The sequence below is a fragment of the Phyllobates terribilis genome, unplaced genomic scaffold (assembly GCF_046119375.1).
Source record: "Phyllobates terribilis strain yellow unplaced genomic scaffold, ASM4611937v1 Scaffold_3__8_contigs__length_932513732, whole genome shotgun sequence".
In the NCBI taxonomy this organism is placed as follows: Eukaryota; Metazoa; Chordata; class Amphibia; order Anura; family Dendrobatidae; genus Phyllobates; species Phyllobates terribilis.
Window position 1 is genome coordinate 873,810,801 of NW_027362763.1, and position 15,847 is coordinate 873,826,647.

Consider the following 15,847-nt stretch of genomic DNA (forward strand, 5'->3'; position numbering starts at 1 on the left):
CAACTAAATTGCAAGGGTTTGCGATCAGCTGTTTCAGGTCAGAATTGTGCAGGCCGCAACCAGGAGCATGGCGGGCAGCATACGGCCTGCAGGTTGTGCATCACTGCTTTACAGCCTGTTCGCACCTCTGTGAAGATCATTTATTAGCAGAATGTAACCTTGTACACAATCACTACCACCATCCCTACTGTTATTTCCCGACTTTCTGGAAAATGTCTTCATTAGATATTTGTAACTACAGTTTGATTCCCCTTTATTCATTTTATGATAACACAATGAATTGTAGGGATTCACGCTCAGTAGTAGGCACTCACGTAGCAAATGCACAGGTCTTGGTGCAAAACAAGGCAAAGTTTATTGCATTGCTTCACACTCCAAATTGTCATAGAGAAAGATTAAAATCCACAAAGACATCTGCAGAGAAGGGAGAAGAGCTGACACTTCAGCCTTCATTAAAGTAGGCCTTCACATTGAACATATGGGATTAATTAGACCCAGGATGAAAGGGACTAATTAAAACAGGGAAAGTAGAGAGAGAGAGCTAACACTTTATCTGTAATTTCAGCAGGGAGATTTGTTTCCGCAGAGGCGGAGAAGTACCTTTCCCAGTGATAAGGTGGAAAAACTGGACAATTGCAGTTAGACACTATGTCTCCGGTGTCCAGATATGAATATTGGAGTTTGCATCAATCCGTTGTTCATATGAGATATATTTTCGGCATCGTAGCAAAGGGATGAACAGAACGCATTCACTCCCATCACTGTAGGGCCATTAGAACCCCTCCAACTTAAGATTAGTTTCAATAGATGATGCTATACGTGCCATATTTCATCTCCATCGAAAGGTAAAAATCACAATAGGAAGCATGATGACGATATATACCGCCTGGGACCTCATGGGGCGAAGATATCCTGTAAGTTGGGGATCTCATAAAATTCTGAAGGGCTGAGCACATCCCACAAACAGCCCCCTCATGAGCTTATCAAGGGGAGGTATGTGGGTGTTACTTTGAGCTAATGAAAAATAGAAATTAGGTTTGGTTCTTTGTCAGTCCTGGAAGGTAAAGCTGTTGTGGTTGTTCGTTTTTTCCCAAGGAGTACCTGCCTCCGCTAAGCTCTGAGCAATTTCCGTGACATCAGGATTTGTATTTATGAAGTAGAGGTCGAGCATGGACACTCCTGCTCCACTGAAGATGTATGGGTCTGAATCATACATATGTGGATAGGTTATAAATGTCAATTGTCAAAACACTTTTTAGCAACACAAAATGTAAAAGATGCAACAGTAGTAATAGAAATCTTGCATCTATGATGGAGAATATGGGTAAGTCTGTAAGAGGAATATTTCTACTGCGCAGAATTAACATTAATCGAGAGCGATGGGACCAATAAAACAGGGAATTCAAATCAAATTCAAATAACATTTAAGATTTCACCTACTTGAATATCCCAGATTGGAGGTATCTGCGAGCAATAGAAAACTTTCATCCGCTCAGTGGCTGGAGGGCTCTTTTCTTCAAACTGGTCTGCTAAAGCCTAATGAGGGGAAAAAACATTTAAGGGTTCTTTAATTTATATTTACCGTAGTTGAAATTAATGAGCTAAAAAGAACGTTATGTGACGGACCTTAGAAAAAAACATAATGCCAATATCCTAAATGTACCCACTCAAAACTTTCAAAGCAAAGTACCGTATATCTGTAACCAATGTTACCAATAATTGTTTTCTTATGATAAGAAATGTTGTAGAAAATGTCTTCTATGAAATAAGATTCTTAAATGTATGTATTTTTAAGATTAAAACTCCAAAAGCGTCATTTTCATGACGGATCCATTACATAAGGTGCCTTGCAACCATAAAAGACATCCAAATATGTTAGATAATTATTTTTTTCAATTGTTGCGATTTGGCTTGTGAGTTTTATCCATAAGGAAACCATGAGGAAGCGGAACAACTCACAAGAGATAGCAAATTCCCCCCTAGCCTATTTTTTCTTATACTTTTAATTAAACATACACCAATATTAGGCCTCCTTCACACATCAGTGTCTCCAGTATGTGTGGTGCCAGTTTTCACACGTACTGGAGACACTTAAACAAACACAAATGAATGGGTCTCCGCACATGTCAGTGTGTTTCCATGGACCATGTCCGTGGGCAAATCATGCTGACATGACGGTTTTTTACCAACAGCACGGGCCGCAAAACATCCTGCACACGTGCACACTGATGATACACGGATCACATCTGTATGTCATCAGTGTGACACATACCGGCACCTGGGAAAAAGCGAGACAGTTTGCACGGTTCCCAGGCGCCAGATGCTCAAGGCAGAGCTCATACTCGCCTGGTCTCCCTGAGATCAGCGTGACCAGGCGACGCTGACGGGAGTTGTATTCAGCACCTGCTGTGTGTGTGTATATTGTGTATTAAATAAATAAATAAAGGGAGTGCGGTCGCCCGTAATTTTCATAACCAGCTGAGGAAAAGCCGACAGCTTGGGGCTGATGTTAATATTCTGGAAAAAGGGCCAATAACCATAAAGGTTCCCAGGCTATTAATAACAGCTCACAGCTGTTTGTTTAGCCTTTACTGGTTAGTAAAAGGTGGATCCCCCCAAAAAATGATGTGAGGTCCACCTAATATTACTAACCAGCAAAGGCTAAACAGACAGTTGTGGGCTGATAGTGTAGGGGTTTTACTCACTCAGGTGCGGTTTGAGGCAAACAGGAGGTATGTTCCTTTAAATGTCCATAGCAGTTAATTATCTTCATAAACCGTTCAAAAGGAAAGTGCAAACAAAACAGCCTTTAGTGCACGCAAAAACAAAGATAACAGTCCTTAAAGCAAAATCTCTGGATGGCCAGCGCTGTGGTCACACAGGCTGGTGTAGCGTCCAGTGTCCTGGCTTGGTCTGGAGACAACAACAACACACAGGAGGCCTTCTCCCTCCAAACACACAGACCATGTGGCAAACAACAGCCTCCATTTTATAGGCTGTTAACCACACCCAGAGGTGAGGTATGTGGATTGCTGGACCCGCCCATCTCTCCTAGCAACCCGTACCCCGGCTCCCAGCTGCACCAATTAATCCTCTTAGTGCATGCGTGCACTAGAGAAAATACACCGGGTTACATCACAGAGACCAGCCATCTCTGGGAAACATACCTCCCATCGACTACACGACCATTAACCACCTTACAATAGTAATATCCTGGGAAGGGGTTATGGATATTGAGTCCCTCCCAGACTAAGAACATCGGCCATCAGCTGCCCCAGCAGAAGGCCAACAGCTTAGGGCTGATGTTAATATTCTGGGAAAGGGGCAAATAGCCATAAAAGTTCCCAGGCTATTAATAACAGCTCACAACTGTTTGCTTAGTCTTTGCTGGTTAGTAATATTTGGGGGACGGTCCATCTTTTACTAACCAGCAAATGCTAAGCAAACAGCTATGAGCTGTCATTAATAGCCTGGGAACCTGTATGGCTATTCGCCCCTTTCCCAGAATATTAACATCAACCCCAAGCTGTCGCCTTTCCCTCAGCTGATTATGAAAATTCAGGGGAACCGCATGTTGTTGTTTTTTAAATTTATTTCATACACGATATACACAGCGGGTGGTGAATACAACTCCCATCAGCGTTGCCTGGTTGCACTGATCTCAGGTAGACCAGGCGACAATGATGAGCGCTGCCCTCAGCCCCTGGCGCCTGTGAACAGCGCGAACTGTACCGCTTTTTCCCAGGCGCCGGTTCGTGTTATACTGACACACGGACGGCACACGGTTGCCACGTGTATGTTGCATAAGGACAAGAATAGCACTGGTACTGTTTTTTCCAGTACCGGTAATATCAAGATGTGTGTAGGAGGCCTTAGCCTAAGTGTTCATAAGGATACTGATTCTCCATCAATGGCTCATGTAAAGATGCTGCTGATCAGCCAACAGTCGGCTGCTTGGATCATTTCCGTAGCACATTATCTCATGTACACAGTGGATGGGTTGCCTATAAGATGTATGCTGTACGAGAACAGCACCATCGTCATGTGTGAAAGAGTCTTGAAAAAGCATGATACAACATATTACAGAAAATACAGGGCAAACAGCACAATCACTTCTTAATATAAACTTTCATTTTTATTCAAAAAAACATTAAAACATAGGAATCAGTATACATCATGCAGTACAGACGAACGTGTTTCTGGCATGTATAGCGCCCCTTGTGGAAATGGCCATGCCATGGTTTCCACAATTCATCCATTCTGCACTGCAAATAAAACTGGACATCACATAGTGGCTTCAAACAGTGTCTATACAGACCATCAGAAAATGTTTGCATGACTTTGGGCTACAAGCCAGATGTTCAGCTAAAGGTATTCCATTGATATCATACCATTGCTTTCAAAGACTATCATGGTGCCGAGCAATATGGCAATGGGCAATGGAATGGAGGTCTTTGCTCTTCAGCAAAAAGTCCTTTTTTATCCTGAATGGAATGATATATGGAGATTGGTCTGGAGACCACGTGGTCATCACCATGCAGAGGTCTTCAACAGGGAATGTCACAAGGTTCCTACTCCAGGGATTATGGTGTGGATGGCACAAAGTCTTCATTCCAGGGGCATTAACAGCTCGAAATTACATTGGTTTAGTCAAGTAACCAGTGGTATGGCCATGTCTCTAAAGTGTCCCAGGAGCCATTTTCAACATGACCATGCCAGTTTGTATGATACTATGAGCTGCTTGGGAAGTCTAAACATGTTACCATGGCCTGCAGCGTCTCCGTACCGGTCTACCATTGAGCACAACTGGGAAATCATTAGTTGGCAATTACAAAGAGAGCTGCCAGCAGTGGATCTTGATGATTTGCGTGCCCAAGTGCATTTAGCGTGGCAGAACATTTCTCAACTATTAATAACCTCAATACAGCATACAAAAGGTGTATAGGTGCGTGTAGTTCTGCATGTAGCACTCATACTCGATTCTGAATAAACCATTGATGTCTTGAAAATTGTATTTCCATCTTTTCATCATTGGCATATCATTATGCAAAAAGTCTCTACAAAGAAGAAAACTTGCACTTTAGTGCCACCTATTGGGTTAGCAATCCTAAAGTCAAAATTGGCCTTTTAGCAAGCCTTGACATGTGAGTTAGGATAAGAAACCAAACACGTGTTTGGCATGTTTGCCCCTCATCAGTGCAAAGGAGGAGGTCTAATTTGGCTTGTAGAGAGACCTCTGACATGGAGTCTAATGGGCAACATTTCCCCCTTACATAGCATTTCATTAACATGTCTATCGATCCTGTGATTTCCATAATTCCATGACTTTTTCTTTCTTGGTATCGCAATTTCAATGTTGATGAGTGTAGATTAAGTCATATAGTCAATGCGGGACAATCTCCGATTTGAACAATCACCTAATCAATTATAGCAAGGATCTACATAACATATATAATCAAAATAGCGCTATAAAAATTAAAGAATAGGTCCTATCAGTGTCAAATGATCCCAATACAAAAATACCAGAACAGGTCAAATAAGTTGATAAACGGATCGTAAGAGTTTTGTTATTTTGTCAAAGCAACACCAAGCAGAGATGTGAAAAAAGGGGACGGATTAAAACTCAAAATAACAACAAGTTGTGCAACTTTTAGGACATATTAATCATTTAGATATTCTTTACATAATACTTTAAACCTCTTCAACTAAATGAGTATCGATATTTCAAAAAGATGGATTCTCAGTGTATTTATTGTCATTAATTCTTGTTCATTCCACATCTGACATCGTTTGCTCTATACAAGATAGGTCAGGTAGGGGCTTTGCTTCTCCATAAATATACAAAAAAACCTCATGTTTTGGAATAGACACTTGAAACGTGTTGGCTTTAGACAATGTGCAATAAAATTAACTTTTATTACAAACTTGAGACAAACTTTGAAATATTATTATTTCACCAGTGAATTAGGAGTACGTAACAGAACGAGAACGCTTTACCTCATTTTAATATCATGAATTACTTAAATTTCTCTTGATTTATATGATTTTTTTTTTCTTAATTTGAGGAAAACCTATACCTTTTGGAACACTCTTGTGGCCCAAAAACTTGTGTTTCCATTCAGGTGAAAGGAGGAAACTGATTTTAACATGAACTCTTCATCAAGTTGAGAGCCCCCCAAACCAAGCCAGTCAGTACAAATTGAGCTATAAGTAGGAGGCTAAGGAACACAAGTGGTCGGAGTAGCACTAGCACAGCCTGGCTTCACTTCACAGAAATCTATCACTAATGAAAGGGAGACTGCTTGCCTTTGCCACATTTCCCCCCACCTCTGAACAAATCTTTGAGCGATACCATATGTTTGTAACACACCACATAAAAGCAATTAAAAAGTCATCATGGAGCCGGCACTGAAAGGTAATGTATTATCAAAACTTTAATTGTCTAACAAAAACAGGAAAAATGTGCCGTTGTTAGGGCAATCCATCTAGAATAGCGCTGAGTAAATTAGATGTATTTCCCGCTCTATAGACCAGCCCTTTGCTGTTTATTATGTGCTAAAACAACGCGCACACAACCAAGGCATTATTCTAATCACTACCGGCTCCACACCTCAGGTAATAAAACCTCTACGGTAAAGCCTCCAGCGATCTGCAAGCACAGGGCTTATTTCTAACTGTGGATAACGTCTAACAGGCGAGCATGGCCGTTTTTAGGCAGGCTCTATACTCTTGTGCTGAACCTAGTAAACTTTAGGAAATACCAATTGACTTGCCTGGTCATGTCATTGACACATCTTAGAATCCCCTTCTGCTGTTGGCTTCATTTTCCACTCTATTTTTTTTAAAAATTCAGGTTGATGTAATTTTAAGGTGTGGTCTCCAAAATGGTATGCAAATACAGTACAGACCAAAAGTTTGGACACACCTTCTCATTTAAAGATTTTTCTGTATTTTCATGACTATGAAAATTGTACATTCACACTGAAGGCATCAAAACTATGAATTAACACGTGTGGAATTATATACTTAACAAAAAGTGTGAAACAACTGAAATTATGTCTTATATTCTATGTTCTTCAAAGTAGCCACCTTTTGCTTTGATGACTGCTTTGCACACTCTTGGCATTCTCTTGATGGGCTTCAAGAGGTAGTCACCGGAAATGGTCTTCCAACAATCTTGAAGGAGTTCCCAGAGATGCTTAGCACTTGTTGGCCCTTTTGCCTTCACTCTGCGGTCCAGCTCACCCCAAACCATCTCGATTGGGTTCAGGTCTGGTGACTGTGGAGGCCAGGCCATCTGGCGTAACACCCCATCACTCTCCTTCTTGGTCAAATAGCCTTTACACAGCCTGGAGGTGTGTTTGGGGTCATTGTCCTGTTGAAAAATAAATGATGGTCCAACCAAACGCAAACCGGATGGAATAGCATGCCGCTGCAAGATACTGTGGTAGCCATGCTGGCTCAGTATGCCTTCAATTTTGAATAAATCCCCAACAGTGTCACCAGCAAAGCACCCCCACACCATCACACCTCCTCCTCCATGCTTCACGGTGGGAACCAGGCATGTAGAGTCCATCCGTTCACCTTTTCTGCATCGCACAAAGAAACGGTGGTTGGAACCAAAGATCTTAAATTTGGACTCATCAGACCAAAGCACAGATTTCCACTGGTCTAATGTCCATTCCTTGTGTTCTTTAGCCCAAAAAAGTCTCTTCTGCTTGTTGCCTGTCCTTAGCAGTGGTTTCCTAGCAGCTATTTTACCATGAAGGCCTGCTGCACAGTCTCCTCTTAACAGTTGTTGTAGAGATGTGTCTGCTGCTAGAACTCTGTGTGGCATTGACCTGGTCTCTAATCTGAGCTGCTGTTAACCTGCGATTTCTGAGGCTGGTGACTCGGATAAACTTATCCTCAGAAGCAGAGGTGACTCTTGGTCTTCCTTTCCTGGGGCGGTCCTCATGTGAGCCAGTTTCTTTGTAGCGCTTGATGGTTTTTGCAACTGCACTTGGGGACACTTTCAAAGTTTTCCCAATTTTTCGCACTGACTGACCTTCATTTCTTAAAGTAATGATGGCCACTCATTTTTCTTTACTTAGCTGCTTTTTTCTTGCCATAATACAAATTCTAACAGTCTATTCAGTAGGACTATCAGATGTGTATCCACCAGGCTTCTGCACAACACAACTGATGGTCCCAACCCCATTTATAAGGCAAGAAATCCCACTTATTAAACCTGACAGGGCACACCTGTGAAGTGAAAACCATTTCCGGTGACTACCTCTTGAAGCTCATCAAGAGAATGCCAAGAGTATGCAAAGCAGTCATCAAAGCAAAAGGTGGCTACTTTGAAGAACCTAGAATATAAGACATATTTTCAGTTGTTTCACACTTTTTTGTTAAGTATATAATTCCACATGTGTTAATTCATAGTTTTGATGCCTTCAGTGTGAATGTACAATTTTCATAGTCATGAAAATACAGAAAAATCTTTAAATGAGAAGGGGTGTCCAAACTTTTGGTCTGTACTGTATATGTAAATAATTTTTAGCTGCTATTTATTGGCTAATTTTGCACCATTAGAACACACTTGTCATCAGTGACTACTTTCACAGATTCTGTAGATTGCAGTTCTGTTTGTTCAGATTAGGCTCTCTCTCGAAGGACAAGCTCAACAGAAAATCAGCAGATTTTTATTAGCGTGTGGATCAAATGTTTATAATCTACAAGCAATTAAAATTGTACAGTTCTTCTGTTAAGCAATAGCAATGCACAATTCAGATGACAGTTGCACAGATAGAACTATTAATTCAAGAACAGTTTTGCCAGTAAAATGTAAATAAACATGGTTTGGTATCAAGGGCAACCTACTGTAAATTTGAAAGCTCTGTATGGGAACTGAAATATTATTTTACTGAAGATCAGTGATACACAGAATTAAAGGGGTTGTTCACTACTCAGACAATCTGTTATGAATCACTGATTCCCTCCAGTAAAACAACAACTACTATACTCTATTGCCGGCGCCATTCTTGGGGTGTCGGCACTCTCTCTCCAGGGGCTCACATGACATTGTTATGACAGCACTGGCTTCACTCTCCTCTTCGCCGGACCTAAGGCTAAGTGCCCACGATGCAGAAATGCTGCATATTTTTTCCGCTTCTCCCTGGCAGGAAAAATGCATGCGGATTTTACATGCGTTTTTCCTGCCAGGTAGAAGCGTTTGTCAAGCATTTTTTCATGCATTTCTGCATGCGGGTTATCAAGCGCTTTTCCAAGCGATTTTAGCATCACTTGGAAAGTGCTTGACAACTTGGTCACACTATATAAATCCATGCAAACGGCATGGATTTATATAGTGTGACCAAGTAATAGTTAAAAAAAAAAGAACAAGAATGGTAAAAAATAAAGATTATACTTACCTTCCGATTGCCCCCGTTTTTTTCTCCGCTGCGTCCGGTGTGTTGTATCAGTCGCAGTGGTGTGAAAGGACCTGCCATGACGTCATTTAGTCATGTGACAGGTCACGCGACCGCCGACATCAATAATACAACAAACCAGACACATCGCTGAGGAGACCGGGGCCATCGGAAGGCAAGTATAATCTTTATTTTTTATTTACATTTTTTTTTTAACAGGTTCTATGGTACCCGGGTCTGGAGGAGAATCTCCTCTTCTCCAAACCCGGGTACCATTCGCACATTGAACCATATGATATCCGCATGGGCACATGTGCTCACACGGATAATATGTGGTTCAATACAAGTCAATGGCGGCAATTACGCTGCGTGTTTGCAAAATTAATGGACATGCTGCGTATTTTTCCGCAATGATAATCCGCAGCGGAAATCTCGGCAGCATGTGCACCACATGCGGATTATCATTGGGGACCATGGGGCACGTATTACCAAGCGTTTTTTAAGCGTTTTCGCTGCAAAAATTCCGCGGCAAAAACGCTTGAAAAACGCATAGTGGGCACGCAGCCTCACTGACATCCAGAGGAAGTGAGAGAGCAACAGTAGTTTTCACTTTCTCCGCATGTCTTGATTTGTTCGATGTCTTGATTTGGTTGCAAGGATTGCATGACATACTAATGTCACGTGAGTCCCGGGAGAGACAGTGCCGTCACTACTGGAACAGCGCCGGAATTTGAGTGCTATTTTACTGGGGGCGAAACATAGAGATTCAGTAGGGGTTGTCAGATTTGTGGGCAGCCCATTTAACAAGCTGTAAGTTAATTTCAAATCTACTGAACACCTCATGAGAAAAGTTTAAGCATAAAATAATAATTTTGAAATTCAAATAGTGGGGTAGAGGGGATAGAGCAGAACTTTCATACATTTCTGTTCCATTGATATTGGACAGGTCTATAGAGATGCAAGTATGTACAGTGCAATTTGTTAGCATCAGAGAGTTAAACCATAAATAATTTTAACTATTCTTGAGAACCAAATAAAAGTCTATTTCTTATTTTATTATATATGCAAATTGTCTCTACAGAGAGGAAGAGGACTAGAACTCTAGTGCCACCTACAGGAAGTAGCAATCCTAAAAGTAAATATCAACCCTTTAACGAGCCTTGCCACATGACTTAGGATAAAAGCCAGACCGGAATCGCAATTTGCAGACACTGTGTTTCGGCGTACTGCCCATCGTCAGTGCAAAGTGTTACATTTGGTTTGGCTGGGTGAATATTTAATTTCCCAGAGGAGCATTGCAAGGCTTAAAAGTCACCTCACCGTGGCATGTCAGGCTTCACATGTCACTCTTCGCAAGGAGAAATATTACCCCTTAGATCCCAGTCAAATGCCTCTCACCCAGCCAAACCAGATCTCACACTTTGCACTGATGAGGGGCAGTACCCCGAAACACAGTGTCTGCAAATTGAGATTTTGGTTTGGCTTTTATCCTAAGTCATGTGACAAGGCTCGTTAAAGGGTCGATATTAACTTTTAGGATTGCTAAATAGGTGGCACTAGAGTTCTAGTCCTCTTCATCTCTGAAGAGACAATTTGCATATTTAGTTTCTCAGAGGAGCATTGCAAGGCTAAAAAGTCGCCTTACCTTGCCAGGCTTGACATGTGACTCTCCGCAAGGAGAAATGTTACCCTTTGGATCATTATTTTATTATGCAAACTTAATAAACTGTGTAATATATCTTGGTAAACAAAAATGCATTGTTCTTAATCTAACTTACATGATGCCACTTTCCTCCTATATCTGCCCACTGCACTGCTTGTAACTGCTCGACTCTGGATTTACAGAAGAACAGTGTCAACAATATAGTATGAATGTGGGAGTTTTCAGTCTAACTACTGGAGTATACTACACAGTGCAGAGAGGAAAAAAGTGGGGGAGGGGTCCTACACATATTACTATTATGTTCAGTCATTATTTTAAGTGTAAAGCTTAAGCTGGCCATACACATTAATTTTGGCTGAACCCGTCTTCCATTTAATGTGAAAAGGGACCTCCAGACTCCAGATAAAGATCATGCAGCTAGATTTCAACATGCCCCATCCTTTATGTTCTCAGGGGAGAAATCTGACAGTGGATTAATTTCCTTATACAGAAAACAATATTGCAGAATGACCATATGTAATGGGCATCAGCCTTAATTATAATATCCTAAACACTCGGCTGCTGTGTCTGTAGGATGGGCAATCTGTAGATGGAACGATTGCTTTCCATGGCTTATGATGGCACTAATGACCAATCACAGTATTAATGCTCAGAAGAGTCTGACAGAAGCTTATTTCCCTCTGGGAGATGGGAGTACGTAGTTGTGGACAAGCTGCCACGTATCTAATAGCTTATGATGATGGCACAAATGATTGATCACAATATTAAGGAATGGAGTACATGGCAAGTTCATCCTAGAGACTGGTCAGATCCCTTTACAGGTTTAATAGAAGCAACAATATAGTTGGTTAAGAGAACACGATGTAGTGCTCAAGAATATAAGAGAATATCATAACCGTTAGCATCAATTGTTATTGAAGAGGACCTGCCAAGTCAAAAGTGGGCAGTTTTTGCTTTTATTTTATAACTGCTGCTCTTTTTTTATAAAAAAAAAATCTGCTAAATTATTCCAGAGATATGGGCTTTTCAATTTAGTGATATTTTTTATTGTATTTACCAAGGAGGTAACGCTCACGGGGTAATAATGTAGAGCAGTCTAAAGGCACACCCCAAGAGAAGACCGTGAGCCACACCTCCTTGGTAAAGAACCTTAAAAATGATCACTAATTTAAAAGGCTCATATGTTTGGAACCATGGGGCAGATTAAAACATAAATGAATAAAAATAGAGACCCTGATTCCAGTCATGTATTACTTACTGGGCGGCTTGTTTTGATAGAATCACAGTTTATCTGTAGCAGATCTACTAGTTGTCGAAATGCTGAGCTATGTATAACTCCACCCACACCACTGATTGACAGCTTTCTATGTGCACTGTGCATAGGCAGAAAGCTACGAATCACAGCTGGCAGCGGGATTATAAAAGCTCATAAATATGGAGGACTACATGACAGCAGGTTTACTAGTCCTTTAGTGATAATTTTCTGTTGTGATTAGGTCCAGTAAGTGACCTAATGCCAAAACTGGGTCTCTGCCCCTACATTATGCTGCTCTCAGACTAGGTGGAAAATACCTGGAGACCTACGGTATTTCCTTTAAGCCTTAAAAACCCATTGCTGCACTTGTTCCTGCTCCATTAGCAGTGTAGATTTTGGTTTCAGGGTTCTTTACTGTTGGACTATCAGCCCGAATAACAGCAAAAAATGTAATCTTGTACCATGCAGACAACGGACTTATGGTGGGAAGCAGTTACCATATAAATGGGAATTTCATCACTTCTGACCTTGCAAGAAACACTAAAATGTTTATTTTTTTGTTATTTTAATGACTTTTCTTGACAGATAGGATGAAGCAGATAAATGTAGAGTGAATGAAAGAAGAAAGGGAGGGACCGGTATTTACAGAACACACTTTACAAGTTACTTACAAAGTATGAAAGAAGTTAATTTCATATACAAGGTTAGCATTTAAGTAACTCAATTAGGGACTAGGTTAACGCACTCTCATAAATCACTCTCTTTTTCAGAGATGTCCAGAGAAAAAGATAATTTAATAAATGGACGATGAGTCAGGATAATTATGGACGTCAAAGCAAACCGCGCCAAGTCCCCCTCACTTACTAAATAAGCATTAGTGATTTCATACAAGTCTAATGTGTATTTGCAGATACGGCTGTGTCATCTTTATTATACTAATGATGGCTAAGTTATTACTGTAGGTTTATCAGACTCATTTGTTAAAGTACTAGTTGTGTACATAGCGGAGTCACTATAATAAATGACCAAAACGAATAATACCCAAATGAAAATATAAACCACCTGCCTTACATCATCAGGGTATTGGCCCAACCAAGGGAGCTGCTGTTAAACGGGCCATCCAGGTGTCATAAATAACACTAAAACCAAGCTAATAAGGCAAAATTATACTATTGAACACATAGTTATGTGTCAATAAACACCTTTAAACCATATATAAGGATCACTGATCATTAATAGGGAACTGGTTAGGGGCATGTTCTTCCCTAAAAAATATAGTGGGCAGTTGTGCCTACTAAAATATATCCAGGACTGCCATTCTGAGAATACTATTCCCACTGACACATCATAAAGCCCCATTCTAGAACCAACAAAAGGATGAAAGAGCTGCCCAGAGGAATTGTATTCTGCTAAATATTCCCAGTTTTGTTACTGCAGGGTTTTTGATTATCCTTGGCCTGAATTCCTTGGTCTTTCTTTGAATCACTCTTACTTTTAAAAGTGGATCAGGGTAAAAAAGTATATCTTTAAGGAGTGTGACAAAGTCACTGGCAAAGTAATAGAGGGAACATGTGTAGCAGTGAGGTTGTTAGCTTCAGTAATATAAACCTAGGAAAAATGATCCAGCACACAAAGTGCTGAGAGGGGTTAATCAGCCATGTTTAGTGCTAGAATGATTGAACAGCTGTAGAGTGGGAGGAGTCCAGATGATAAATACCCAGCTTTCTAGAGCAGTGTGTAGGGTGGACCTGGAGGTGAAAGCTCTGGAGCTGTGTTGCCATGTGAAGGAAAGCTAAACCTTGTGGTGTTTGCTCCTGAAGTGGGCGTTTTTCTGTAGCAACAAGGACTGTGCCATACGTTATGTTTTTCCTGTTGGGCCGTGTGTGTTTTGCTAACATTGCTTTGGTTTATTCAGTACTCTTAATAAACCAGTGGAAGATTTAAAGAGACAGTGTTCCTGTGTCTACTTCTATGTGCAGCCGAGTGAACCGATCTACCACAGCAGTTATAAAGAAAATGTCTAATATACGCTATACGGTTACAATTGTTTCAATGGGTTTGTAAATCCAGTAAGCAAACATTTATTGATTAGTCATAACATCTCATATACCATAAAGAAGTGTAAGTTTTCCTTTCTGAAAGGGTCTTGTGGTGTCTGTCACAAAAATGTTAGCTGCAAATACTTTAAGTTGTAAAGTCTTCGTTTATAGGGCTTGTTTTTCCTACACAACCAATAAAACGAATCTGGAGATTTTAAAGGCCAAGTCAAACCATTCTATAAAAGGGTTCAATGTAATAAAATGGACTCATCACACAATTCAAACAACAGCATTTCCTAGTCACAAGTCAGGCTGGGCTTCAGTTTGCAGAAACACAGCTATCGGGATCTGTGTCTCAATTGACAGAGGAGATGTATCAAAAGCACACACACCAGATCTGCTAGAAAAGTGTGTAACAGGAGAAAATATATCTTCTCCTTGGCTGACTGAGCATAGAAGGATTGAGGCTGGAGTAAAAAATCTTTTGTACTAAGCAAGCACAGAAGACTTACTGTATTTCTTTTGATATCACAGACCTTCTCCTCAGCTCTTGGAAGTATGAGTGCCTTTGATATAACTCCTCTGCCTTTTGAGATATAGGTCTCGGGAAGTGTTTCTTCAGACTACAGCCAGCCTTGGGACGTGACTATGATGGACTGCGGTTTGAATTATGAGATGGGGCCATTTTACTACATTTTTGGAGAACATCTTTAAACAAATTTTGTTGTGTAGCAAGAAGCATTGTCCGGTGAAACAAATCACTTCTATTAGGGAATATCATCGACCATGAATGAAGGTACTTAGTCTGCAAAAATGATTAGGTAGGTGGTATGTGTCAAACATCCATATGAAAGCCAAGACCTGGCAGAACATTGCTCAGAGAATTACGTGGCCTCTGTCAGCTCAAATAGCTCAGATAGTGCACACAGTGGTATCTATGCAAGAGATGCACAGGTATCATTGTCCTCATGATGTAAAAGAAGGAATGAATCATGCGGCCAATCTATTGCCTTTTATTGCTCCATGGTCTAGTTCTGATGTTTCAGTGGCCACTGTAGGAACTTTAGCTAGGTAAAAATGGGTAAGCATCAACTTTTCCAGAAGTCTGTGCTGTTATCTATTCTGTATGACTGCAAAAATGAACTAGCTTTTGCTATCCTCATACATCAAAGAAACTTGGTCACCCATCGCCTTGTCCGTTGTCCTTCCTTGGACTACTTTTAGTAGGTGCTAACCACTTTGTACCCGGATGCTCTACAAAGACTCCCCCTTTGGAGATGGCCTGACCCAGTGATCTAGATAGTTTGGCCCCTTGCAAAAGTCACTCATATCCTTACACCTGCACATTTTTTCTGCTTCCAACACATCAACTTGAAGACCATACTTGCTTCCTAATATTCTCACCTGTAATTTACTTCAACTGTCAAGAGTCCTGAAACACAGTGACACAGTGAATGGAGTTGAGCAGTAGGACCCA

General features: G+C 40.8%; 1 protein-coding gene across 1 annotated transcript in view; it reads right to left on the reverse strand.

Annotated features, from left to right (window-relative positions):
* TTC27 (tetratricopeptide repeat domain 27) overlaps positions 1 to 15,847 on the reverse strand; it is a 552,249-nt gene that overhangs the window by 113,299 nt on the left and 423,103 nt on the right. The window contains exon 12 of the mRNA XM_073672636.1: positions 1,441 to 1,536. Coding sequence (XP_073528737.1) covers positions 1,441 to 1,536 — 96 coding nt within the window. The remainder of the gene's footprint in view (positions 1 to 1,440; positions 1,537 to 15,847) is intronic.